General features: G+C 43.3%; 3 protein-coding genes across 3 annotated transcripts in view; all 3 read left to right on the top strand.

Annotated features, from left to right (window-relative positions):
* LOC129750841 (signal peptide peptidase-like 3) overlaps positions 1-26,820 on the top strand; it is a 76,676-nt gene that overhangs the window by 13,234 nt on the left and 36,622 nt on the right. The gene's annotated exons all lie outside the window — the stretch shown is intronic.
* On the top strand, positions 535-5,788 carry LOC129750838 (uncharacterized). Its single transcript, XM_055745935.1, has 2 exons — positions 535-5,514; positions 5,573-5,788. The coding sequence occupies exon 1, from the start codon at positions 575-577 to the stop codon at positions 5,372-5,374; it is 4,800 nt and encodes a 1,599-aa protein (XP_055601910.1). The 5' UTR covers positions 535-574; the 3' UTR covers positions 5,375-5,514; positions 5,573-5,788.
* LOC129750839 (uncharacterized) lies at positions 17,761-23,014 on the top strand. The gene is made up of 2 exons (XM_055745936.1): positions 17,761-22,740; positions 22,799-23,014. The coding sequence occupies exon 1, from the start codon at positions 17,801-17,803 to the stop codon at positions 22,598-22,600; it is 4,800 nt and encodes a 1,599-aa protein (XP_055601911.1). The 5' UTR covers positions 17,761-17,800; the 3' UTR covers positions 22,601-22,740; positions 22,799-23,014.

Here is a 26,820-nt window from a genome sequence, read left to right on the forward strand (position 1 = left end):
GGAAAGTGTTTCCGAATCAGCGCCGAGTGGAAGTCAAAAGGCTGAGGAATGGTTGCGCAATCAGCTGGAGGAAAACAATAACGATCCGGAAGAGGTTTTTGATGTTTCGAACGCCGAAGCTCGAAGCGGAAAGATTTTGCACGCCATGGTGGAACGAGGTGAAGAGCATCACGCTAACTCTCGGATAGTCGAACTGAGTACATCGAAATCAGTTCATTCCGAACCTAGAAGTCACTCGGCACGAATCCGTGTGCCAATTATGAACCTGATTCCTGAAGTACCACCTCCAAAGCAACCCATAAATCCTTTCCCACAACCGGTAGCGTTTGCCAACCTGAATATTGGTCCGTCTGCAGAACAAGTGTTGGCTCGCCAAGTCTGGCCCAGAAAACTACCTGTGTTTGCCGGAGAGCCTGAGGAGTGGCCAATATTTTTCCATAGTTACGAAACGTCCAATGCTGCCTGCGGTTTCTCAGACGTTGAGAATCTTGTCCGTCTTAGAGAAAGCCTGCGAGGGGCGGCTTGAGAAGCAGTGAGAACAAAATTGACATTTCCTGACAGCGTGCCGAAGATAATGGAAACACTGAAACGTTTTTATGGACGGCCCGAAATTCTTGTAAGGAACATGCTGGCTAAAGTGCGCAAACTCGAATCGCCAAAATCTGAGCGTCTAGATAGCCTTATTAAGTTTGCCACAGCTGTACAGCACCTTTGTGACCAGCTAGAGGCTGCAGGTCTACGAGCTCATTTATCGAATCCCGATTTGCTCAGCGAATTGGTTGAGAAGCTCCCTGCTCATCATCAGCTTGCTTGGGTGAGATATAAACGCTCCTTCCCCGAGCCAACGCTGAAGGAATTTGGCCAGTATATGGAGGAATTGGCCGAAGACGCCTGTGAGGTTACCACGCTTGTACCGCCGAAACCTGAGACAGCGAAGTATGCAAAACCGTCGCAGAAGAAAGAGGGACATTTCCATGCTCACATTAACAGTGATGGAAACCAGGAAGAATATAGACAACGTAAGCCATGTCCAATCTGTGGTGGCATAGATCACCGGGTTCGGAACTGCTCGAAGTTCCAAGAACTAAATCTCGATTCAAGAAAGCGTGCAGTACGCCAGTGGAATTTGTGCGAAATGTGCCTGAATGAGCACGGTAATTGGAAGTGTAAATCAAGAATCCGATGTAACATCGAAGGCTGTAGAGTTCAGCACCATCCGTTGCTCCATGTTCCGGCGCAAGCCAAAAAGGGAGAAGCAACAGTCGTTAAATCTGTTTGTAATTCCCACAACGAATTCAGAAAAGCGTTTTTCTTTCGAATAGTTCCACTTACCCTGCACAACGGAAATCGCACTGTCGATACCTTTGGATTCTACGATGAAGGGTCATCACTGACCATAATGGAATCGTCATTAGCACGCCGCCTAGGAATAGAGGGAAAAAGGCATCCGCTGGAACTACAGTGGACTTCCGGTGTAACCCGGAACGAAAATTCATCCAAGCTCATTAAATGCAAGATCTCGAAGTTGGGAGATCCGAAACAACATTCTTTTACCGCACACACGGTTTCGAAACTTAAGCTACCGAAGCAAACCCTCTGCTACGACGAATTAGCTAATCGTTATGAACATCTGAAAGATATTCCAATCAGTTCATTTAACGATGCCCAGCCTGAAGTGCTTATTGGGTTAGATAACATTGACATTTTAACCCCAATCGAAAGTCGGCAAGGTCAACCTGGCGAACCTGTTGCCGTGAGATCATTGCTCGGATGGGCCATCTATGGGCCTAACGAGGCAGGAGATAGAAATGACAAGAACTCGGTCCGAGTTAACTTCCATCACTGCGACGCAGATCAAGAACTTAACAACCTCATCCGACAACATTTCGTTCTGGAGGAACCCCAGAACCCGTTTGCGCCGATTCTTGAATCTGCCGAAGACAAGCGATGTAAAACGATCCTAGAGGAAACCACGGTGTTTCGTGACGGTGCATACGAAACTGGTTTGCTGTGGAAAGCAGATGAAGTGTGCTTCCCAGATAACCGGTACATGGCAGAGAGACGTCTGAAATGCCTAGAGAGCAAGCTGTCAAAAGACCCCGAACTCCAGGCTAACGTGCACCAACAAATACGAGATTATTTGACAAAAGGGTATGCCCATAAGGCAACCGAAGAAGAGTTGGCAGAAACTAGTGCTGAACGCGTTTGGTACCTCCCCCTGAATGTGGTGTCGCACCCGAAGAAACCGAACAAAAGACGGCTGGTGTGGGACGCGGCGGCCTCAGTGGGTGGAGTTTCCCTCAACAATCAACTGTTAAAAGGCCCGGATTTACTGGTCCCCCTGCATTCAGTGATATGCAAGTTCCGAGAGTGGCGCATCGGTTTTGGTGGCGACGTAAAGGAAATGTTCCACCAAATCCGAATAAGAGCAGCAGACAAAAACTACCAACGATTCCTGTTTCGATTCGACGCAACACAACCGCCCGACGTTTATATTATGGACGTCGCGACGTTCGGAGCGACGTGCTCGCCCTGTTCGGCGATCTACGTGTTGCACAAAATAGCGGACGAGTGTCGGGAGGATTTCCCGAAAGCTACGACAGCTATCAAGGAGAAAACGTATATGGACGATTATTTCGATAGTGCCCCCACTTCCGAGGAAGCAGCTGATCGAGCGATTCAGGTGAAAGGAGCCCTTGCTCGGGCCGGATTCACCATGAGAAATTGGGTTAGCAACGATGAATCGGTGCTACAAGCAGTCGGAGAGAATTCGGAACAGAAATCGCTCTCACTTATCAGTAACATGGGAAGCGATAACATCGAGAGGGTCCTAGGACTGGAGTGGAACCCACGGCAGGATTGTTTCCAATTTCCTACCAGCCTACGTGGTGAGCTGGCGCCGTATGTTTGCGGCGAACGACGACCGACTAAGAGAATGGCTCTTCGATGTATTATGAGTCTTTTCGACCCATTGGGTCTTCTGTCCCCGTATACAATCCACGGGAAGATGCTGTTCCAAGATCTTTGGAGATGCGGCATACAATGGGATGACGACATTCCGGATGAAGCTTTCGAGAAATGGGTCCGATGGACAAAGCTTCTCCAAGAAATCAACAACCTTCAGATCCCCAGGTGCTACTGTGGTGGAGATCATGCTGGAGGGTACGAAACATTGCAGCTACATGTGTTCACCGATGCCAGTGAATTGGGCTACGGATGCGCGGCGTATTTCCGTGTCATCGAGGATGGAAAAGTGAAATGCTGCTTGGTGATGGCGAAGGCTAAGGTGGCCTCCCTCAAGGTGCAATCGATTCCCAGAAGAGAGCTTCAAGCCGCTGTGTTGGGTGCTAGGATGATGATAAACATTTGTTCTAGCCACACGGTGGAAATTAAGGAGAAATTTCTTTGGACGGACTCTACCACCGTCTTGTCCTGGATTAGATCTGACCACCGAAAATTCAAGCAATATGTAGCCGTTCGCATCGGAGAAATTCTGACCTTAACAGATTCGGATCAGTGGCGCTGGGTCCCTTCAAAAGAGAACATCGCTGACTGTTTGACCAAGTGGAATAAAGATACGGATCCAAAACCGGATGGTCGTTGGTTTAATGGCCCATCATTCCTGTACGAACCTGTTGATAGATGGCCACAACAGAAATCACCGAATGAAAGCACCAACGAAGAGTTGAGAACCCACTACCTTTTCCACCACATTGATATTCCCATTCAGCTAATTGACATTGCTAGAATCTCTAAATGGACCATATTGGTACGCATACTGGCTACGGTTATAAGATTTATTTCGAATTGTCGTCGACGGAAGAAAGCATTGCCCATCGAGACGGTACCTTCCGTAGAGAATGTGAAGCGATACGTAATGCGAACCATCCCGAATATCGAAACACCGTTGAAGCAATCCGAATACCAATCAGCCGAAAATATCCTTTGGCGATTGGCTCAAAGTGAGCACTACCCCGATGAGGTGAAGGTGCTGATATCTAATCGTGAACGAGCCCTGAAGGATTTAATCAAAATTGAGAAATCTAGTTCATTGTATCAACTCTCCCCGTTTGCTGACGAATTTGGTGTTATTAGAGTGGAAGGAAGAACCGTGAATGCGCAGTACGCGTCCTTCGATTCCCGATTTCCAGTAATTTTGCCAAGAGAGCATCTAGTAACCCAAAGGCTTTTGGAGCATTATCACCGAATTTTTGGTCACGCAAACAGAGAGACAATTGTCAACGAGCTCCGTCAGCGTTTTCAGATTGCGAATCTGAGGTCCGCTGTTAACGAAGTATCGAAAAGCTGCCAGGTATGTAAGATTAAAAAATGTAAACCACATCCACCAAGAATGGCGCCATTGCCAGAGCAAAGATTGACACCGTATACCAGACCCTTTGCGTATACCGGTGTGGATTATCTCGGGCCGTTGGAGGTAACCGTTGGCAGGCGGAAGGAAAAGCGATATGTAGCGGTCTTCACATGCTTGGTAGTCCGTGCCGTTCACCTGGAGCTGGCGTACAGCTTAACGACGGATTCCTGCATAATGGCGATCAGGAGATTTGTGCGAAGAAGAGGTCCCCCACGCCAAATATTTTCCGACAACGGGACGAACTTTGTCGGTGCCGATCGCGAGCTTAAACGACAGATCAAGAGAATCAACGTCGACTGTTCCGACACATTCACCAACGCCCGAACAAGCTGGTTATTCAATCCGCCCTCCGCTCCCCACATGGGTGGAGTATGGGAGCGGATGGTGCGAAGCGTGAAAGAATCGATGAGAGCTCTCGACGACGGAAGGAAACTCAACGACGAGATTCTGCTGACGGTGTTGGCGGAAACAGAAGCTTTTATAAACTCTCGTCCACTGACGTACATGCCTCAAAGTTCGGCCGACTACGAAGCGTTGACACCCAACCACTTTTTGGGTAACTCCACGGGAGATCAGGACCCTATGCGTGATCCAATCAGTCTTAGCCAAGCACTGCAAAGCAGTTACCTTCGTTCGCAGTATTTAGCTGATGCTACATGGGACAGATGGCTGAAGGAATACTTTCCTAATATGAACAAGCGGTCCAAGTGGTTCGAAGATGTGGTGTCGGTTAAACTTGGAGACCTGGTGTATATTGCGGAAGGCAGTCGGCGTACCTGGATCCGAGGAAGGATCGTGGAGCTAATCCCGAACAAGGATGGAAGGATCAGACGTGTTGCAGTACAAACGGCATCTGGACGACTTGAGAGACCGGTGGCGAAGCTGGCCGTTATGGAGATAGGTAACGGTGAATCCGAGCAAGGCGATGCGGAGGCCGTTCCGGATTCACGGGGTGGAGAATGTTCTGGCATCCCTGACGTCGCTGCATCTGAACAGACCTAACGGCCACGCTACGAACTGTCAAACCAGAAAACGGTTAGAAGTGAAAATTTGCGACGAACTGAGAAAGATTTTAGAGACGCTCTGCGTAAAATTTATATGATACCGATAGTTTTAGTTTTTTAAAGTTGTTTGTGCCATTCGTGAGTACCTTTTAAATTGTTGTACACTTCGTTCGATCTAACTTTTTGTAATATCTAGCGCACACCGGTAAAAACCCGATCTAAGGCTGATACCACGCACAGTCGAGCATCCCTTTCAAAAGGGCCGATATAGGCCAGAAATCTACGCTCTTTATTTGTATAACTTGGCATCAAAACACGGATACTCCTCTTGTACTAAAGGAGACAAATCTTTGAGCTGCTCCTGCTCCTGCTCCAACTAGAGCTGCTGCGAGAACCTTTAGTGAATTATATTCCAACATTAATTCTTATTTTATTTAGTTTTTACCACTTTGTGTTTAATTGTGTGTTATCATGGTGAAATTTTTCGAGCTCTGTAATGAGAATGGAAAACAAAGAAAAAAGAAAATATTAGAATTAAAAAGATAAATCTATAAAAAAATATAATGATTAAGTACAAAACAAAAGTATGCGATATTCATTGAGTTGTTAAAGAAATTGATAATATAAAATATTGATAATAATCTATTATATATTCTTACTTAGAAATCTTCTGTTAACAATTTTTTCTAGACTTACCTATCTGTATTTGGGTGATATCCCCGTTCAATTTGTTGGTCCGTTCCTCCAATTTCCTACAATTCTTCTCAAATTTTAACAATTGATGTTGCTGGAAATAGAGAAAAATGGTTTTGAATTACACTTTTTACTAATTAATGACTGTATTCAATGTTTTATAAGTATACTTACGCTTACTACATACTCCTTTTTCAATGGAAAAAAAATTATACAAAAACAAACAGCGCTGCGGCAAGAAACGAAACAAATTCTGAACGTTAAGTTTTTGGGGGCATCAGTTCAAACTGTGAACTTTGATTTTGGGGTGTTGACAGCAGCCCAAAATTAAGAACGGCAGCTAAACTTTGTTTTGATGCCCGGGCATTCTTAATTTTGGGTTGTTTTGATTCTGAGTGTTCAAACTTCCGTTCAATATTGAAATGCTTAATAAAGGATTTTTATAAATTCGAATGATTTTTAAAGATAAGCAGGTAATTAATGTTGAACTAATGTGTCTTGACTTTTGTTTCTTTTTTTCAGGTTATTTAATATTTACAAAAAGTGTTAGGAAAACTAGAATGAACAAAAATAGAGATCTGAGAAAAAAAAATTGGTCGAAAACTTTGGTTAAAACTATGACTAAACAAAATTAAAGAAAAAAAATCCAAAAATAAATAAGATGGGATGAAAAAGAATGAAAAGAAGAAAAATATATTTATTTACACAACGTGAGAAACTCCTGCTGTTCCTGTGCTCACTCTATTGCCAGATTTCCTTGAAGAAGTGTGTTTTTTTTTTGTTGTTGTTTCGTTGATGTGCCTTGGCAAGGACATCGTCATAGCTGAGATATTTTGCTTACGATCGTTTCAAAAAGGAACCATGATAGTTCCCAGAGATTTTTCTGCCATTAAGATCTTCCAGTGCGTAAGAGTTGGATCCTAGAACAGCACTGATGCGGACTTTTGTAAATTTCGGTGCGAATTTTCCGACGAAGTTTTTTTCTTTATTCGAGAGCTGAATATTTTTCTTGTAGACAATTTCGCCCTTCTCAAAAATGTGCTTATCGTTGGAACGAAGATTGTAACTGTTGCTATACTTCTTGTAAGCCTTTGCGAGATTATCTTTAACGGTTTCGTACACACTGTTCATCAGCTGATGCCGATCAGGATCCTCAGTCTTCTGACCGAAATTCTCGTCGCGCATGGTTTCAAATTGTTGACCATTTTCAATCATATTTTGACCGAAATTAACGAAATATGGCGTAAACCCGGTACTGTCGTGGACCGTTGTACATATCGCTTTAGCTATTTGTGGCACCGACTCATCCCAATCGCGGTGTTCACTCTTTTTGTTAAGGGTGCACCGGATAGCGGTAACAATCACCCTATTGACCCGCTCTGTTGGATTGGGACTAGGATGGTAGACGGGTAGGTTCCAGTGAGTGGTGCCATATTTGCGCAGCATTTGTTCGAATTGGTTTGCTTTAAACACCTGAGCGTTATCTGTGATGCAAACGGCAGGTGCGCCGAATAAATTGAATACAACATTTTCAACGAATGCGCACACCGATGGAGTGGTGGCAGCCCTCATACATTGTACGAGCGTGAACTTAGAGAAGAAGTCACACACTACAAGGACCCATATGTTCCCACGTTTAGATCGAGGGTAAGGCCCGAGGAAATCCATGGAGATGAGCTCCCAGGGACGAGTGCACAACTTCTGCTGACCACATTTGGGCGTAACATTCGCATTTGGTGTTTTTGATTCGCGACATACTTCGCACTTCGAACAAAACCGTTTTACATCGGAGTACATGTGAGGCCAATAAAAGCGTTCTCTCAGCTTTGCAAGGATTTTTAAAGGACCAAGATGAGCTTCTTCGTGAACGGCCTTCACAAGATCTTGACGTTGTTCGAGAGGTATAACCTCCTTCCATTTAGAACCCGGATCTTCTAACCCAGACACATTGGAGATATATTTAAACAATCTATCGTCGTATACTTTGAAATCGGAGTATCGAGAAGGGTGAAGTGTGGCCATCCTTTTAAGTTGTTCAACGTAGTCATCCACAGGTTTGATTCCAATGGAATTTACTGCTCTAGACAGTGCATCGGCGGGAACGTTCTCTGACCCCTTTTTGTATTGAAGGGTAACGTCGTACTTTGAGAGCTTAAGAGCCCATCTCGCGATTCGAGCCGACTTGCTATCAATGGACATGCTTTTTAAGAAGGTGAGGCTCATAGCATCTGTCTGAACAATGAATGATGTTCCTTCAACAAAGTGCTTGAAGTTCTCAATACTCAAGAGGACCGCTAAACACTCTCGCTCGGTTGCGCTGTAGCGCCTCTGTGTACTTGAGAGTTTCTTCGAGAAATATGCGATTGGCTTACGGTCACCGTTCTGTTCTTGAACCAAAACTGCACCGATAGCCAAATCCGAACTATCGGTCTCAATTATGAAGGGCAAAGTGAAATCGGGGTTCGATAGTATCGGTGCTGATACTAGTGCCGTTTTCAGTTTGTTTAAAGCCAGTTCCGCTTCAGGAGTCCAGTTGAACTTTTTACGGTCTTTTTTAAGAAGGTTCGTTATGGGCGTGGTGATATCAGAGTAATTATTAATAAATTTTTGGTAGAAGCCCGCCAACCCCAATAAACGACGAACATCTTTGATCGTTTTGGGTGCGGGGTAATCTAAGACAGGTTGGATTTTGCTGACATCCATGGAAATGCCCTTTTCCGACAGAACATAGCCCAAATATCGGATCTCCGTCTGACAGAATTTACTTTTCTGTAAATTAATAGTTAGACCTGCATTTCGGAGTCGAAGTGCTACGATATCAATTAGCCTGACATGTTCTTCAAAGGTATTTCCCAGAATGATGATGTCGTCTAGGTACACGTAAACATGTGGTTCTAGATCGTGTCCCAAGACGATAGACATTAGTCTCATCATTCCAGCTGGGGCATTTCGGATACCATAAGGCATCACGCAGAACCTAAATAATCCTCGATTGGTTCGGAAGGCTGTTTTATCCTTGGATGACTCGGACAACCCTACTTGATAATAGGCTTCGGAAAGATCTATCACGGTGAAGTATCTAGATTTTTCTATCCGCTGTAAGATTCCTATCATGTTAGGAAAAGGAAATTCATCTTTACGAGTGCATTCGTTTAACTTTCGCGAGTCTAAGCATATTCGCCATTTTCCATTGGCCTTCTTTACAGGAAGTAACGGGTTGATGAAGTCAACCGCTCCGTGACATTCTTCGATTACTCCCAATGATTTCATTCGCTCAATTTCAGTATCGATTACTTTTTCAATGACCGGGGACCATCGATAGTAAGGAACCTTTCGAGGTTCAGATCCGGGGATAAGCTCAATCTCATGTTTCATGAGATGAGTTCTCCCGAAATTACCTTCGTAGGTCGCGGGTAACTTTTTTACCACTTCAAACAGGGCTTGTCGCTCTTGTGGGTTTAAGTTGTGACCTGTCTCCAGATCTTCAGCTCTTTGGATCGTATTCTTAGGCAACTCAACGGTAGGTATTTCGAGGCTTTCATCATGCTCGATTTCGGTTAAAGGTTCAAAAAATGGTACAGGCGGCTCTAATTGAAATTGAACCTTGCCCTTGCAATCGGTGTTGCAATTTTCGACACAGAATATGCCAGGTTTATTTTGAGCACGTTCTTCTGTAACTGAAGAATCTGAACTTTCAAATGAATCAGACCGAGTAACAAGGTGAAAATTGAACTTATTAAGGAAGTCTATTCCCAAAATAAGATCTTTGGTTACTTCTGGCACCACTACTGTTGGGATGACGTGGGTAACGGATGCAAAAGTGTATGGAATATTCACGTATCCTAAGCATCGATAGGCTGTACCGTCAGCCGTAGAAATTTGGAGGGACAGAGGGTGGATTTCTAAGCCAAGACGATCAATTAATTCTGTGGAACTAATGACCGAAATGCTTGCCCCGGTATCAGCAAGACCTTCAATGCTTTCTGATAAAATTTGGACAGTTAAATGTGGACATCGATGAAAAGAAGTACTTATTTTAAAGATTTGATTAAAATAGTTATAGGGCTTATTGGGAATCTCAATATTGTTTCGAGGTAAGGGATTCCCGAACTCAACCTCGTTTATGCGTTTTTTTGAACAGTGTTGGAACCTGCCAGGTTATGTCGGTTTGGACAGTTGTTAGCAACGGTGTCCATAAATCCGCAAACGTGACAAAATCTGCGTTTTGCTTCTTTACAATCACGCCACACATGGTCGGGGTTTCCGCAGTTCCAACATTGTCTAGCAGTAGAATTTTGATTCGACCAGCGTGGTGGTTCTCGATTATCATTTCGAGGATATGGTTTAGGGCCAGGGTTTTGAAGCATGTATACCTCTTCATCTTCACCAGTGAAGTCATTAAGATAGCTTTTGTCGATGTCAACTTGATTGATACCAGGTCTCGAGTTCCCAGAGTGGTACAGATGTGGTTCTACCGCATCAAGACGGAAACACATTTGGGCTAGGTGTTCAATCGACATGATTTGTTCTAACGCCAATCGCCTTTTATATGACATCTTCATATTTTCGACTATTATCTCGTACTTGTCGTAGTCAGACATTTTTCGGTTCATGCGCGAGGCGTACATTTCCATGTCTGTTAAATATGCACTAAAAAGTTCATTGGGTCGTTGTTTGCGATTTCGCATTTCCTCTTTGATCATTCGATCTCGGTTCGGATTATCGTATCGCAGTTTCAGATAAGATTCCAAAACTTCCCAGGAATAGAACTTTTCTTCGTAGGTGGTATACCACGCGTATGCACCTTCTTTGAAAAGCAAATGGGCATGCATTCGTAGCTCGGACTTTGATATGCCATAAGACCGACACAGAATATCGATCTGTCGAAGAAAATCTGTAACAGGCACTAAATTGTTATCTCCAGAGAATTTTGGCCACTTTTCAATAATATTGCATTGTTGGTGTGGCATACGATGGTGACTCGTTTGATTTGATAAGTTCAACGGTCGGAAAGGTGGTTGTCGAGTATTTAGAGGTTGGGAAAAATGGGTGTTTACGGGATCATACGGATTGGGTAAGGACTGAATTCTCAGATTGTTTAGAGGTGTTGATTGACTATTATGGTCCTGAAGGTGTTGACCGGAAAGTTGTAAGGGCGGGCCCAAATCGAACGGTACGGAATTTTGAAATCTGGCAAATGGCTCACAGATTCTAGGGTCTTCTTTTTTTTCAGGTAGCCGATCATCTAACAGATTGAGGTAGTTCAGTCGCCTGGCAAGATTGTTTTCTTCTTGGCTGGGATTGGTGTAATCAACAGCAGGTCTAAGGATTTCCTTTACACAAGCCTGTACGTACGCATCGATTTCTGAGACATGAACAAATTCATTTGAAGCGGTTTTTGCCAGTAATGGACTAACTTTAGGAACTGTGCCAAATTTTCGTTCGCTCTGCTGAACTGAGTCTACGTTAGGAAATAAATCTTTCAAATCATCACCAGTGCGGTTTAAAGAAGGCTCTCGTGATATATCAATAAGATCCTCTTCGTTTTGTTTTTCAATGTTAGGTGAAACTTTAATTTGAGCTTCTTTTTTAGATTGCTCATGATGGTTATTAAACGATGGATGCTCATTAACCCATTCCACTTTAGTTTGAACTGGTTTGGCCAACGTTTCTCGGGACACGCCAAGCTCAGCCCATCTACCTTCGCTAAGCGTATGCACGATGGATTTAAAAATAAGTTTTTTTGGAATTGTACCCGTATATGGTTTTGGATTTTCTGGATCTGGTACTAGAAATTTTGACCTTTCCTTATTTGATTCTGCACCAGTCGCTTCATGGAATTCAAATGTCCGGTGATTTTCTTCAAATGGTGTGGAGTTTTTCCGCTCATCTACCATTAATGGCCTAACGTTTGAAGGCCGACTAGAAATGTTATCATCAATCATGGAGAGCTGTTGAATCACGTGATCAAAATCTACACGATAGTACTCACGGGTAAGTCTTGCAATCAAGTCTAGTAATAGCTGTACATTTGACTGCTGCACCAGATCTTTCGGGACACCCCGTATCAATCTCATGTGATAGTGAACGAGACGGGATAAGAATTTAGATCGTATGTGTTTAGGAGGATTCTGCGCGAGGGCAACTCCTATCTGTTGTAGTTCATAAGGGATTCTTTCAAAATCGATTGACATCCCTTCATGTGAAATTTTTAAGGCATCTTTAGCACTTTCAGACCTCAGCAGATTACGCAATATGCGACAACGAGTCTCAATCGACCCCACTATGGGTTGATCACGAATAAGCATCTCATAATTAAGTTCTTCTTCTTGGAGATCATTAGCATTTAAATGGTATAGATCCATTTTTTTTTTAAATTATAAAAGTAACAACCAAAAAAAAAATATTAGCAAATGACTTAATTCAATGATAATGAAAACTATTAGTTAATTAATTATAGAGAGGAAAAAAAACTTAATATATGTAATTCACTAAGGTAAATAATAAGGTCTTGATTTCAAAATTAGAAAGCTGAAAACGAGACAAAAGAAATGCAAGTCACACAATAACTTCAACCTAAAATCAATTCTAACCTAGTTTTCTATTTAAATTAAATAAGAAGCACAACCAAATCAATTCAACTTTGCTTTTTTTTAAAATTACTGCTTTTAACTTCTGTCGGGCCCCACGTTGGGCGCCAAATTTGTAACGAATTTTTCTTGCCTACAATGACAGCAACTTGATTAAGGGCGCCACTTCCGGTTGGAAGGTTGCTGTCACAAGTTCGAAAGCCGACAAAAAGACTCTTGCTCAGGGCAGGTGTGAAGGTAATGGCTCGAAGGTACACTACAAAAATGGCCCACGGTAAGCCCTAGCAATGGTTACGGGGAAAACTAATTCAAAATCAATAAAATTATAGCCACGCAAAACTAAAGAAACCAATCCTGTGTCCAATGTGAGTAAATCAACCTTAAGCAGCTTCTACTTGCATGAAAGTTTTGCTTTTGAAAGACTTTGCCTACCCGTCAGGCGCATTACGGAGAGATTTAGAACACTTATGATTGTTCCTTACTGATGTTATATTCTTAGTAATCCTCAACTAGTAAAATGTTTAAGGAGCTCCTTCCTAGTGGCCTTAGTGTATCACAAACTTTACAAGGTGGTTTTCTTAATTTTCTACCTGTTCTTCGGATCCTGCGGGTACTCACTGATTCGCCAGACAAACGTTATAGTGGTGTCGATCACACGTGGGTTTTGATGGAAACCTGGGAACGAAGGCGATGCCAAAATGCCAAGGGCCCGGGGGTATTCAAACCACAACCGAGTTACGTCTGTGGTTCGCCGTCCTAGCTGGTGAGTGGAGGCACCTTCCTAGTCCAGACTTGGACCCACGTTGACGCGGGTTCCTGTCAACGTTTCATGATTACATTACAGAATGATAATTTGTAATTACATTCACTACTCATTACCTTTCTTACTACGCTTACGCACACGAGCGTAGTATAATGTTATATCTTCCTTTGGCAGATATCCTTTTTGAGCGCGGTAACTACTATATAAGGAACACGTGATTAGTTACTGGTCTAACTTGAACAACTACTTTCTAACGTACCCGAATATTTAGTAAATTCTCTAGACCGTCAGTATTTTCCTCTTACATAAGCTAGAGTTACTATGCGACAATTTGGCTCATAGTTATCTTAAACCGCGATATTGCAATCTGGGTGGCTCAAAAAACAACTTAACGCACTGAACGGTTTGGCTCATTCCAACAAAGTGGCAGACAAGTGGCTTTCATATCATTACTTGGATTGGAAGTCCAGCTTTGAAACAAAAGGATCGATTCTTTTGTCTTGACGTAGCCCCAGGAACCGATAACTTATCCGATATCAGAACTAGCTTATCCAATATACCAACTACCGGGAGCAAACCGTAAGCAAACGGTGGAAACTGGAACCGTTTCAAATTGTGTCTCGGCTGGTTTTCAAGTTTAGGTGGCGCTATATGCTTCATACGTTTAAATATTAGAGTAGGGCGATACGTTTCGCCACATGTATTTTATTAAGGTGGTTCGTTACTTTTATATTTATTTTAAGCAAAACTTTCCGATTTTATTTATTCACAAGATTATTTATTTTTTTAACCAACCTTATCAACAAATCAAGTTTGGTGGTTGGTTACACTCGCCCACCCTTGTAACAAAAAAAATTTTGAAGTTAGTAATATTTCGAAATTTTTTTCCGATCTTTTTTTTCAAAATTTTGCTCCGGACGCGTTTCCACGTTTAAACTCACGGAGGTTTAAATTTGCTCTCCTGCCTCTTCATTTTTCTCCCGGGGGTGTTGCCACGTCTGAACATCGCGGAGGTTTAAAATTTATTGTAATTTAAAATTTTCTCCGGACGCGTTGCCACGGTTGAAATCACGGAGGTTCAAATTTGGTCTCCTGCCTCTTCACTTTTCTCCCGGGGGTGTTACCACGTCTGAACATCGCGGAGGTATAAAATCTTCCTTTATTTATTTTTTTTTTTTTTGGACATAATTTTTTTTTTTTTTTTACTAATAAATGTTTTTTTCCCTAAATTTTTCTCCGGACGCGTTGCCGCGTTTAAAATCACAGAGGTTCTAATTTTCTCTCCTACCTCTTCACTTTTCTCCCGGGGGTGTTGCCACGTCTGAACATCGCGGAGGTTTAAAATTTCTTGTCAATTAAAATTTTCTCCGGACGCGTTGCCACGTTTGAAAAACCTGGAGGTTTAAATTTGTTCTCCTACCTCTTCATTTTTTCTCCCGGGGGTGTTGCCACGTCTGAACATCGCGGAGGTTTAAATTCTTTTTTATATTCAAATTCTTTTTTATATTTATATATTTTTTTATACTGTTTCCCTAAATTTTCTCCGGACGCGTTGCCACGTTTGAAATCACGGAGGTTCGAATTTTCACTCCTGCCTCTTCACTTTTCTCCCGGGGGTGTTGCCACGTCTGAACATCGCGGAGGTTTAAAATTTGTTTGTCATTAAAATTTTCTCCGGACGCGTTGCCACGTTTGAAAACCTGGAGGTTAAAAATTGTTCTCCTGCCTCTTCATTTTTCTCCCGGGGGTGTTGCCACGTCTGAACATCGCGGAAGTTTAAATTCTTTCTTTATTATATATATATGATTTTTTTTTTTTTTAATTCTTTTATTGTATGTTTTTTTTTTTATAATAGTTTTTCCCTAAAGTTTCTCCGGACGCGTTGCCACGTTTAAACTCACGGAGGTTTTAAATTCGTTCTCCTGCCTCTTCATTTTTCTCCCGGGGGTGTTGCCACGTCTGAACATCGCGGAGGTTTAAAATTTCCTGTTATTAAAAATTTTCTCCGGACGCGTTGCCACGTTTGAAAACACGGAGGTTTTAAATTTGTTCTCCTGCCTCTTCACTTTTCTCCCGGGGGTGTTGCCACGTCTGAACATCGCGGAGGTTTAAAACTACTTGTTATTATGGTTGTGCTTTTTATTTTTTTCAATTTATATTCGCGTCTATATGATAAGTATTAGTATTAGATTTTTCCGAACATACAAAAAACTTATAAACTCAGGGATTCCTGATCAAGTCATATCGTATAAACTCAGATGTTTCTGATTAATTTTTACTCAGATCAATTTTCTGATTATTTACCACCAAATGCAGAATATGCACAGAATATATGTTATCTAAATATTTTCTAGATTCGATATGCATTGTTTTTGAATCAGTTTAATTTAATTATCTTCAGACGCTACCAGTTTACTGAACCATCCTAATGATGACAATATCGGTCAGCTCTACCGAGCGAACTGTCATCCAGTAAATTTTTCGTGTTTTCACTCTAAGCGGATACAACCCAAAACCAAGTTGTAATGCCGCAAATTCGGATGAAACTGGCTCCCGACGAAAATAAGTTTGGAGGGGTTTTCCCAAACTTGAGAATCGAGCTCTTTCTCACACCCCAAAATCGAGAAAGCCATTCTGACGAGAAAACGATATTTATTTGCTGCTCATAGCATTTCAAATGGACATATATTTATTCAAAAAAGACAAATGCGTTGCTTGAAGTTTTTTTAATTGTTCTGGCATCCCTGACGTCGCTGCATCTGAACAGACCTAACGGCCACGCTACGAACTGTCAAACCAGAAAACGGTTAGAAGTGAAAATTTGCGACGAACTGAGAAAGATTTTAGAGACGCTCTGCGTAAAATTTATATGATACCGATAGTTTTAGTTTTTTAAAGTTGTTTGTGCCATTCGTGAGTACCTTTTAAATTGTTGTACACTTCGTTCGATCTAACTTTTTGTAATATCTAGCGCACACCGGTAAAAACCCGATCTAAGGCTGATACCACGCACAGTCGAGCATCCCTTTCAAAAGGGCCGATATAGGCCAGAAATCTACGCTCTTTATTTGTATAACTTGGCATCAAAACACGGATACTCCTCTTGTACTAAAGGAGACAAATCTTTGAGCTGCTCCTGCTCCTGCTCCAACTAGAGCTGCTGCGAGAACCTTTAGTGAATTATATTCCAACATCCTCAAAGATTTTCGAAAACCCTAAAGATTTCGAGATGGTCGATTCGGAAGAGGAAATTGATTGCCAAGATGGATTCGACTGTGGTGGATGCAACAGACCTAATTCGGTGGAACGGAGAATGGTGTCGTGCGATAATTGTTTAGGCTGGTGGCATCTGAGTTGTGCGAATCAATCTCCCGGCGTAAAGGATCGCCCATGGAGATGCACTAAATGCACACCACCTTCTGCAGACCCGTCAGAGTCCGTAAACACCGCCGATTTCAGCACACCCATCGTGCGATCAAAGGCTCCTCACTCCAGTTCAACGAGAATAGGAAGGGCTGAAGTTGAGAACGGAGCTAGGAAGAAATGTGCGGAATCCAACAAAGATTCGTCCGTGAGAAGTGCCGGCAAATCTGTGAGATCTACTACATCCAGCGCCCGCATCCGGACCGAACTTGAGTTGGCCAAATTGGTAGCAGAAAGAGAAATTAAAAGTCGCCGTATGAGAGAGGAAATGCGTTTCCTAGAAAAGGAACGGGCTATCCGTCTAGAAGAGCTTGCTTCTGAGGAATCCTTCTTAAAGAAGAAGCACCAGCTGGAAGAGAAGCTAGTAGAGGACTCGGGATCGGAAAGTGTTTCCGAATCAGCGCCGAGTGGAAGTCAAAAGGCTGAGGAATGGTTGCGCAATCAGCTGGAGGAAAACAATAACGATCCGGAAGAGGTTTTTGATGTTTCGAACGCCGAAGCTCGAAGCGGAAAGATTTTGCACGCCATGGTGGAACGAGGTGAAGAGCATCACGCTAACTCTCGGATAGTCGAACTGAGTACATCGAAATCAGTTCATTCCGAACCTAGAAGTCACTCGGCACGAATCCGTGTGCCAATTATGAACCTGATTCCTGAAGTACCACCTCCAAAGCAACCCATAAATCCTTTCCCACAACCGGTAGCGTTTGCCAACCTGAATATTGGTCCGTCTGCAGAACAAGTGTTGGCTCGCCAAGTCTGGCCCAGAAAACTACCTGTGTTTGCCGGAGAGCCTGAGGAGTGGCCAATATTTTTCCATAGTTACGAAACGTCCAATGCTGCCTGCGGTTTCTCAGACGTTGAGAATCTTGTCCGTCTTAGAGAAAGCCTGCGAGGGGCGGCTTGAGAAGCAGTGAGAACAAAATTGACATTTCCTGACAGCGTGCCGAAGATAATGGAAACACTGAAACGTTTTTATGGACGGCCCGAAATTCTTGTAAGGAACATGCTGGCTAAAGTGCGCAAACTCGAATCGCCAAAATCTGAGCGTCTAGATAGCCTTATTAAGTTTGCCACAGCTGTACAGCACCTTTGTGACCAGCTAGAGGCTGCAGGTCTACGAGCTCATTTATCGAATCCCGATTTGCTCAGCGAATTGGTTGAGAAGCTCCCTGCTCATCATCAGCTTGCTTGGGTGAGATATAAACGCTCCTTCCCCGAGCCAACGCTGAAGGAATTTGGCCAGTATATGGAGGAATTGGCCGAAGACGCCTGTGAGGTTACCACGCTTGTACCGCCGAAACCTGAGACAGCGAAGTATGCAAAACCGTCGCAGAAGAAAGAGGGACATTTCCATGCTCACATTAACAGTGATGGAAACCAGGAAGAATATAGACAACGTAAGCCATGTCCAATCTGTGGTGGCATAGATCACCGGGTTCGGAACTGCTCGAAGTTCCAAGAACTAAATCTCGATTCAAGAAAGCGTGCAGTACGCCAGTGGAATTTGTGCGAAATGTGCCTGAATGAGCACGGTAATTGGAAGTGTAAATCAAGAATCCGATGTAACATCGAAGGCTGTAGAGTTCAGCACCATCCGTTGCTCCATGTTCCGGCGCAAGCCAAAAAGGGAGAAGCAACAGTCGTTAAATCTGTTTGTAATTCCCACAACGAATTCAGAAAAGCGTTTTTCTTTCGAATAGTTCCACTTACCCTGCACAACGGAAATCGCACTGTCGATACCTTTGGATTCTACGATGAAGGGTCATCACTGACCATAATGGAATCGTCATTAGCACGCCGCCTAGGAATAGAGGGAAAAAGGCATCCGCTGGAACTACAGTGGACTTCCGGTGTAACCCGGAACGAAAATTCATCCAAGCTCATTAAATGCAAGATCTCGAAGTTGGGAGATCCGAAACAACATTCTTTTACCGCACACACGGTTTCGAAACTTAAGCTACCGAAGCAAACCCTCTGCTACGACGAATTAGCTAATCGTTATGAACATCTGAAAGATATTCCAATCAGTTCATTTAACGATGCCCAGCCTGAAGTGCTTATTGGGTTAGATAACATTGACATTTTAACCCCAATCGAAAGTCGGCAAGGTCAACCTGGCGAACCTGTTGCCGTGAGATCATTGCTCGGATGGGCCATCTATGGGCCTAACGAGGCAGGAGATAGAAATGACAAGAACTCGGTCCGAGTTAACTTCCATCACTGCGACGCAGATCAAGAACTTAACAACCTCATCCGACAACATTTCGTTCTGGAGGAACCCCAGAACCCGTTTGCGCCGATTCTTGAATCTGCCGAAGACAAGCGATGTAAAACGATCCTAGAGGAAACCACGGTGTTTCGTGACGGTGCATACGAAACTGGTTTGCTGTGGAAAGCAGATGAAGTGTGCTTCCCAGATAACCGGTACATGGCAGAGAGACGTCTGAAATGCCTAGAGAGCAAGCTGTCAAAAGACCCCGAACTCCAGGCTAACGTGCACCAACAAATACGAGATTATTTGACAAAAGGGTATGCCCATAAGGCAACCGAAGAAGAGTTGGCAGAAACTAGTGCTGAACGCGTTTGGTACCTCCCCCTGAATGTGGTGTCGCACCCGAAGAAACCGAACAAAAGACGGCTGGTGTGGGACGCGGCGGCCTCAGTGGGTGGAGTTTCCCTCAACAATCAACTGTTAAAAGGCCCGGATTTACTGGTCCCCCTGCATTCAGTGATATGCAAGTTCCGAGAGTGGCGCATCGGTTTTGGTGGCGACGTAAAGGAAATGTTCCACCAAATCCGAATAAGAGCAGCAGACAAAAACTACCAACGATTCCTGTTTCGATTCGACGCAACACAACCGCCCGACGTTTATATTATGGACGTCGCGACGTTCGGAGCGACGTGCTCGCCCTGTTCGGCGATCTACGTGTTGCACAAAATAGCGGACGAGTGTCGGGAGGATTTCCCGAAAGCTACGACAGCTATCAAGGAGAAAACGTATATGGACGATTATTTCGATAGTGCCCCCACTTCCGAGGAAGCAGCTGATCGAGCGATTCAGGTGAAAGGAGCCCTTGCTCGGGCCGGATTCACCATGAGAAATTGGGTTAGCAACGATGAATCGGTGCTACAAGCAGTCGGAGAGAATTCGGAACAGAAATCGCTCTCACTTATCAGTAACATGGGAAGCGATAACATCGAGAGGGTCCTAGGACTGGAGTGGAACCCACGGCAGGATTGTTTCCAATTTCCTACCAGCCTACGTGGTGAGCTGGCGCCGTATGTTTGCGGCGAACGACGACCGACTAAGAGAATGGCTCTTCGATGTATTATGAGTCTTTTCGACCCATTGGGTCTTCTGTCCCCGTATACAATCCACGGGAAGATGCTGTTCCAAGATCTTTGGAGATGCGGCATACAATGGGATGACGACATTCCGGATGAAGCTTTCGAGAAATGGGTCCGATGGACAAAGCTTCTCCAAGAAATCAACAACCTTCAGATCCCCAGGTGCTACTGTGGTGGAGATCATGCTGGAGGGTACGAAACATTGCAGCTACATGTGTTCACCGATGCCAGTGAATTGGGCTACGGATGCGCGGCGTATTTCCGTGTCATCGAGGATGGAAAAGTGAAATGCTGCTTGGTGATGGCGAAGGCTAAGGTGGCCTCCCTCAAGGTGCAATCGATTCCCAGAAGAGAGCTTCAAGCCGCTGTGTTGGGTGCTAGGATGATGATAAACATTTGTTCTAGCCACACGGTGGAAATTAAGGAGAAATTTCTTTGGACGGACTCTACCACCGTCTTGTCCTGGATTAGATCTGACCACCGAAAATTCAAGCAATATGTAGCCGTTCGCATCGGAGAAATTCTGACCTTAACAGATTCGGATCAGTGGCGCTGGGTCCCTTCAAAAGAGAACATCGCTGACTGTTTGACCAAGTGGAATAAAGATACGGATCCAAAACCGGATGGTCGTTGGTTTAATGGCCCATCATTCCTGTACGAACCTGTTGATAGATGGCCACAACAGAAATCACCGAATGAAAGCACCAACGAAGAGTTGAGAACCCACTACCTTTTCCACCACATTGATATTCCCATTCAGCTAATTGACATTGCTAGAATCTCTAAATGGACCATATTGGTACGCATACTGGCTACGGTTATAAGATTTATTTCGAATTGTCGTCGACGGAAGAAAGCATTGCCCATCGAGACGGTACCTTCCGTAGAGAATGTGAAGCGATACGTAATGCGAACCATCCCGAATATCGAAACACCGTTGAAGCAATCCGAATACCAATCAGCCGAAAATATCCTTTGGCGATTGGCTCAAAGTGAGCACTACCCCGATGAGGTGAAGGTGCTGATATCTAATCGTGAACGAGCCCTGAAGGATTTAATCAAAATTGAGAAATCTAGTTCATTGTATCAACTCTCCCCGTTTGCTGACGAATTTGGTGTTATTAGAGTGGAAGGAAGAACCGTGAATGCGCAGTACGCGTCCTTCGATTCCCGATTTCCAGTAATTTTGCCAAGAGAGCATCTAGTAACCCAAAGGCTTTTGGAGCATTATCACCGAATTTTTGGTCACGCAAACAGAGAGACAATTGTCAACGAGCTCCGTCAGCGTTTTCAGATTGCGAATCTGAGGTCCGCTGTTAACGAAGTATCGAAAAGCTGCCAGGTATGTAAGATTAAAAAATGTAAACCACATCCACCAAGAATGGCGCCATTGCCAGAGCAAAGATTGACACCGTATACCAGACCCTTTGCGTATACCGGTGTGGATTATCTCGGGCCGTTGGAGGTAACCGTTGGCAGGCGGAAGGAAAAGCGATATGTAGCGGTCTTCACATGCTTGGTAGTCCGTGCCGTTCACCTGGAGCTGGCGTACAGCTTAACGACGGATTCCTGCATAATGGCGATCAGGAGATTTGTGCGAAGAAGAGGTCCCCCACGCCAAATATTTTCCGACAACGGGACGAACTTTGTCGGTGCCGATCGCGAGCTTAAACGACAGATCAAGAGAATCAACGTCGACTGTTCCGACACATTCACCAACGCCCGAACAAGCTGGTTATTCAATCCGCCCTCCGCTCCCCACATGGGTGGAGTATGGGAGCGGATGGTGCGAAGCGTGAAAGAATCGATGAGAGCTCTCGACGACGGAAGGAAACTCAACGACGAGATTCTGCTGACGGTGTTGGCGGAAACAGAAGCTTTTATAAACTCTCGTCCACTGACGTACATGCCTCAAAGTTCGGCCGACTACGAAGCGTTGACACCCAACCACTTTTTGGGTAACTCCACGGGAGATCAGGACCCTATGCGTGATCCAATCAGTCTTAGCCAAGCACTGCAAAGCAGTTACCTTCGTTCGCAGTATTTAGCTGATGCTACATGGGACAGATGGCTGAAGGAATACTTTCCTAATATGAACAAGCGGTCCAAGTGGTTCGAAGATGTGGTGTCGGTTAAACTTGGAGACCTGGTGTATATTGCGGAAGGCAGTCGGCGTACCTGGATCCGAGGAAGGATCGTGGAGCTAATCCCGAACAAGGATGGAAGGATCAGACGTGTTGCAGTACAAACGGCATCTGGACGACTTGAGAGACCGGTGGCGAAGCTGGCCGTTATGGAGATAGGTAACGGTGAATCCGAGCAAGGCGATGCGGAGGCCGTTCCGGATTCACGGGGTGGAGAATGTTCTGGCATCCCTGACGTCGCTGCATCTGAACAGACCTAACGGCCACGCTACGAACTGTCAAACCAGAAAACGGTTAGAAGTGAAAATTTGCGACGAACTGAGAAAGATTTTAGAGACGCTCTGCGTAAAATTTATATGATACCGATAGTTTTAGTTTTTTAAAGTTGTTTGTGCCATTCGTGAGTACCTTTTAAATTGTTGTACACTTCGTTCGATCTAACTTTTTGTAATATCTAGCGCACACCGGTAAAAACCCGATCTAAGGCTGATACCACGCACAGTCGAGCATCCCTTTCAAAAGGGCCGATATAGGCCAGAAATCTACGCTCTTTATTTGTATAACTTGGCATCAAAACACGGATACTCCTCTTGTACTAAAGGAGACAAATCTTTGAGCTGCTCCTGCTCCTGCTCCAACTAGAGCTGCTGCGAGAACCTTTAGTGAATTATATTCCAACATTAATTCTTATTTTATTTAGTTTTTACCACTTTGTGTTTAATTGTGTGTTATCATGGTGAAATTTTTCGAGCTCTGTAATGAGAATGGAAAACAAAGAAAAAAGAAAATATTAGAATTAAAAAGATAAATCTATAAAAAAATATAATGATTAAGTACAAAACAAAAGTATGCGATATTCATTGAGTTGTTAAAGAAATTGATAATATAAAATATTGATAATAATCTATTATATATTCTTACTTAGAAATCTTCTGTTAACAATTTTTTCTAGACTTACCTATCTGTATTTGGGTGATATCCCCGTTCAATTTGTTGGTCCGTTCCTCCAATTTCCTACAATTCTTCTCAAATTTTAACAATTGATGTTGCTGGAAATAGAGAAAAATGGTTTTGAATTACACTTTTTACTAATTAATGACTGTATTCAATGTTTTATAAGTATACTTACGCTTACTACATACTCCTTTTTCAATGGAAAAAAAATTATACAAAAACAAACAGCGCTGCGGCAAGAAACGAAACAAATTCTGAACGTTAAGTTTTTGGGGGCATCAGTTCAAACTGTGAACTTTGATTTTGGGGTGTTGACAGCAGCCCAAAATTAAGAACGGCAGCTAAACTTTGTTTTGATGCCCGGGCATTCTTAATTTTGGGTTGTTTTGATTCTGAGTGTTCAAACTTCCGTTCAATATTGAAATGCTTAATAAAGGATTTTTATAAATTCGAATGATTTTTAAAGATAAGCAGGTAATTAATGTTGAACTAATGTGTCTTGACTTTTGTTTCTTTTTTTCAGGTTATTTAATATTTACAAAAAGTGTTAGGAAAACTAGAATGAACAAAAATAGAGATCTGAGAAAAAAAAATTGGTCGAAAACTTTGGTTAAAACTATGACTAAACAAAATTAAAGAAAAAAAATCCAAAAATAAATAAGATGGGATGAAAAAGAATGAAAAGAAGAAAAATATATTTATTTACACAACGTGAGAAACTCCTGCTGTTCCTGTGCTCACTCTATTGCCAGATTTCCTTGAAGAAGTGTGTTTTTTTTTTGTTGTTGTTTCGTTGATGTGCCTTGGCAAGGACATCGTCATAGCTGAGATATTTTGCTTACGATCGTTTCAAAAAGGAACCATGATAGTTCCCAGAGATTTTTCTGCCATTAAGATCTTCCAGTGCGTAAGAGTTGGATCCTAGAACAGCACTGATGCGGACTTTTGTAAATTTCGGTGCGAATTTTCCGACGAAGTTTTTTTCTTTATTCGAGAGCTGAATATTTTTCTTGTAGACAATTTCGCCCTTCTCAAAAATGTGCTTATCGTTGGAACGAAGATTGTAACTGTTGCTATACTTCTTGTAAGCCTTTGCGAGATTATCTTTAACGGTTTCGTACACACTGTTCATCAGCTGATGCCGATCAGGATCCTCAGTCTTCTGACCGAAATTCTCGTCGCGCATGGTTTCAAATTGTTGACCATTTTCAATCATATTTTGACCGAAATTAACGAAATATGGCGTAAACCCGGTACTGTCGTGGACCGTTGTACATATCGCTTTAGCTATTTGTGGCACCGACTCATCCCAATCGCGGTGTTCACTCTTTTTGTTAAGGGTGCACCGGATAGCGGTAACAATCACCCTATTGACCCGCTCTGTTGGATTGGGACTAGGATGGTAGACGGGTAGGTTCCAGTGAGTGGTGCCATATTTGCGCAGCATTTGTTCGAATTGGTTTGCTTTAAACACCTGAGCGTTATCTGTGATGCAAACGGCAGGTGCGCCGAATAAATTGAATACAACATTTTCAACGAATGCGCACACCGATGGAGTGGTGGCAGCCCTCATACATTGTACGAGCGTGAACTTAGAGAAGAAGTCACACACTACAAGGACCCATATGTTCCCACGTTTAGATCGAGGGTAAGGCCCGAGGAAATCCATGGAGATGAGCTCCCAGGGACGAGTGCACAACTTCTGCTGACCACATTTGGGCGTAACATTCGCATTTGGTGTTTTTGATTCGCGACATACTTCGCACTTCGAACAAAACCGTTTTACATCGGAGTACATGTGAGGCCAATAAAAGCGTTCTCTCAGCTTTGCAAGGATTTTTAAAGGACCAAGATGAGCTTCTTCGTGAACGGCCTTCACAAGATCTTGACGTTGTTCGAGAGGTATAACCTCCTTCCATTTAGAACCCGGATCTTCTAACCCAGACACATTGGAGATATATTTAAACAATCTATCGTCGTATACTTTGAAATCGGAGTATCGAGAAGGGTGAAGTGTGGCCATCCTTTTAAGTTGTTCAACGTAGTCATCCACAGGTTTGATTCCAATGGAATTTACTGCTCTAGACAGTGCATCGGCGGGAACGTTCTCTGACCCCTTTTTGTATTGAAGGGTAACGTCGTACTTTGAGAGCTTAAGAGCCCATCTCGCGATTCGAGCCGACTTGCTATCAATGGACATGCTTTTTAAGAAGGTGAGGCTCATAGCATCTGTCTGAACAATGAATGATGTTCCTTCAACAAAGTGCTTGAAGTTCTCAATACTCAAGAGGACCGCTAAACACTCTCGCTCGGTTGCGCTGTAGCGCCTCTGTGTACTTGAGAGTTTCTTCGAGAAATATGCGATTGGCTTACGGTCACCGTTCTGTTCTTGAACCAAAACTGCACCGATAGCCAAATCCGAACTATCGGTCTCAATTATGAAGGGCAAAGTGAAATCGGGGTTCGATAGTATCGGTGCTGATACTAGTGCCGTTTTCAGTTTGTTTAAAGCCAGTTCCGCTTCAGGAGTCCAGTTGAACTTTTTACGGTCTTTTTTAAGAAGGTTCGTTATGGGCGTGGTGATATCAGAGTAATTATTAATAAATTTTTGGTAGAAGCCCGCCAACCCCAATAAACGACGAACATCTTTGATCGTTTTGGGTGCGGGGTAATCTAAGACAGGTTGGATTTTGCTGACATCCATGGAAATGCCCTTTTCCGACAGAACATAGCCCAAATATCGGATCTCCGTCTGACAGAATTTACTTTTCTGTAAATTAATAGTTAGACCTGCATTTCGGAGTCGAAGTGCTACGATATCAATTAGCCTGACATGTTCTTCAAAGGTATTTCCCAGAATGATGATGTCGTCTAGGTACACGTAAACATGTGGTTCTAGATCGTGTCCCAAGACGATAGACATTAGTCTCATCATTCCAGCTGGGGCATTTCGGATACCATAAGGCATCACGCAGAACCTAAATAATCCTCGATTGGTTCGGAAGGCTGTTTTATCCTTGGATGACTCGGACAACCCTACTTGATAATAGGCTTCGGAAAGATCTATCACGGTGAAGTATCTAGATTTTTCTATCCGCTGTAAGATTCCTATCATGTTAGGAAAAGGAAATTCATCTTTACGAGTGCATTCGTTTAACTTTCGCGAGTCTAAGCATATTCGCCATTTTCCATTGGCCTTCTTTACAGGAAGTAACGGGTTGATGAAGTCAACCGCTCCGTGACATTCTTCGATTACTCCCAATGATTTCATTCGCTCAATTTCAGTATCGATTACTTTTTCAATGACCGGGGACCATCGATAGTAAGGAACCTTTCGAGGTTCAGATCCGGGGATAAGCTCAATCTCATGTTTCATGAGATGAGTTCTCCCGAAATTACCTTCGTAGGTCGCGGGTAACTTTTTTACCACTTCAAACAGGGCTTGTCGCTCTTGTGGGTTTAAGTTGTGACCTGTCTCCAGATCTTCAGCTCTTTGGATCGTATTCTTAGGCAACTCAACGGTAGG

The sequence above is a fragment of the Uranotaenia lowii genome, chromosome 3, assembly GCF_029784155.1.
Source record: "Uranotaenia lowii strain MFRU-FL chromosome 3, ASM2978415v1, whole genome shotgun sequence".
NCBI lineage: Eukaryota > Metazoa > Arthropoda > Insecta > Diptera > Culicidae > Uranotaenia > Uranotaenia lowii.

Bases quoted from the DNA above. Each gene is read 5' to 3' on its own strand.
- LOC129750838 (XM_055745935.1), top strand. From the start codon at position 575: ATGGAAACACTGAAACGTTTTTATGGACGGCCCGAAATTCTTGTAAGG.
- LOC129750839 (XM_055745936.1), top strand. From the start codon at position 17,801: ATGGAAACACTGAAACGTTTTTATGGACGGCCCGAAATTCTTGTAAGG.